The 1,407-nt window shown below is 29.2% G+C and overlaps 1 protein-coding gene across 1 annotated transcript in view; it reads right to left on the bottom strand.

The window, feature by feature from the left end:
* Positions 1 to 890, bottom strand: part of LOC123012491 (matrix metalloproteinase-2-like) — a 3,962-nt gene extending 3,072 nt beyond the window's left edge. Inside the window, exons 1-2 of the mRNA XM_044410454.1 lie at positions 488 to 890; positions 282 to 434 (exon numbers count right to left, since the gene is read on the bottom strand). Of these exons, the coding sequence (XP_044266389.1) occupies positions 282 to 434; positions 488 to 574 (240 nt within the window). The 5' untranslated portion in view covers positions 575 to 890. The remainder of the gene's footprint in view (positions 1 to 281; positions 435 to 487) is intronic.
* Between the last annotated feature and the right edge of the window lie 517 nt (positions 891 to 1,407).

The raw sequence follows: 1,407 nt of genomic DNA, 5'->3' as shown, positions 1-1,407 counted from the left end.
TTTTGAATTAATTCTGTAGTAAAATCGAGCAAAATTGTATTGACAATAGCTCAAATTGCTTTATTCTGGAAGAAAACTCTTATTTAAGTCAGTATTTGGTTGAAATWCTTTGATTCAGGTTGATTCCCAACTTCAAATTGAGCCAAATCGATTGAAAATATCACAAATTGCTTTATTTCAGCCTGAAATTAAGATTGAAGCAATTATATTTATAAAATACATTAATTTCGAATTAATTCTGGGTTAAATTATTAGAATTGTTAATTATGGGAAAAAATTACCGTGAGTGTTTTGTTGTCCAAAATGCCAGTTTGGGGTAAATCCCCGAACTTTTGCACGTTTTTTATCGTCTCGGAAATGCCACTTTCAGTGTAGAGAGCACCAAAACTGTCATCGTCACTCTCGATATATCCAAAGTTTTTCAAAAAATCCAACTAAAACAATGGTGATTTTTTTCACGTTTGAATGTCAACAGGAACTAACTTACGACTTTCGCTGATGGTATTTTTGGGTTTGCCACTGGAAATCCATGAATTGTTGTTATTAAAATTGTTATTAAATGACCCACAAACATAATGTTGAAATGATCGGAAAACAATGACTCGAATTGCTCTTGACACTCTTTTAATTATTCATTAAGTCTAGTCTGCGATTTTATTCAATGTGAGGATCTTCACTGTGAGGTTTCAGCTTCTCTGAAACGTGTTTGTTGATCGGTTTACACGAGAAATTAATTTTCTAACGGTAGGTGGAATTCAGGGAATCGTTCGTTTTAAGAAATAAATAATTTCCAAGACTATCACAAAAAATAGTATATTACATCGCAACGCAGAAAAAAAAATGCGATGTTTGTTTTCACTCGAAATGTTAGAAATATTTTTTTTCTAACGGTAGGTGGAATTCAGAGAATTGTCCGCTTTAAGAAATAAATAATTTCAAAGACTATCACAAAAAATAGTATATTACATCACAACGCAGAAATGGAAAAAATTCAATGTTTTTTTACTCGAAACGTAAGAAATAAATTTTCTAACGGTAGGTGGAATTCAGAGAATTGTCCGTTTCAAGAAATAAGTAATTTCAAAGACTATCATAAAAAATAGTATATTACATCACAACACAGAAATGGAAAAAATGCGATGTTTTTTTCATTCGAAATTTTGTGAAATTGTTTTTCTCTCTTAATGGTCAAGTATTTTGAGAAAAAATTAATGCAAAGTTAAATAAAATAGACTTAAACTTTCTCATCAAAAAAGATCAGAATAATCCCACCTCTAACTATTAAAATTAATGTTTAAATTAATTTACAATATTACGAAAATTAAATTGAAATTACAGGAATTAATTTAGAATTATAGGAATTAAGTAATCTCAAAACAATGGAATTGCGATGAATTAATAGAATTA

This window comes from Tribolium madens, unplaced genomic scaffold (assembly GCF_015345945.1).
Source record: "Tribolium madens isolate multiple individuals breed KSU strain unplaced genomic scaffold, Tmad_KSU_1.1 Scaffold_19;HRSCAF=116;Tcas5.2_LG9, whole genome shotgun sequence".
Lineage (NCBI taxonomy): Eukaryota > Metazoa > Arthropoda > Insecta > Coleoptera > Tenebrionidae > Tribolium > Tribolium madens.
Note: the sequence above shows the minus strand (reverse complement) of the source record. Positions and strands in the feature narration are given on the sequence as shown.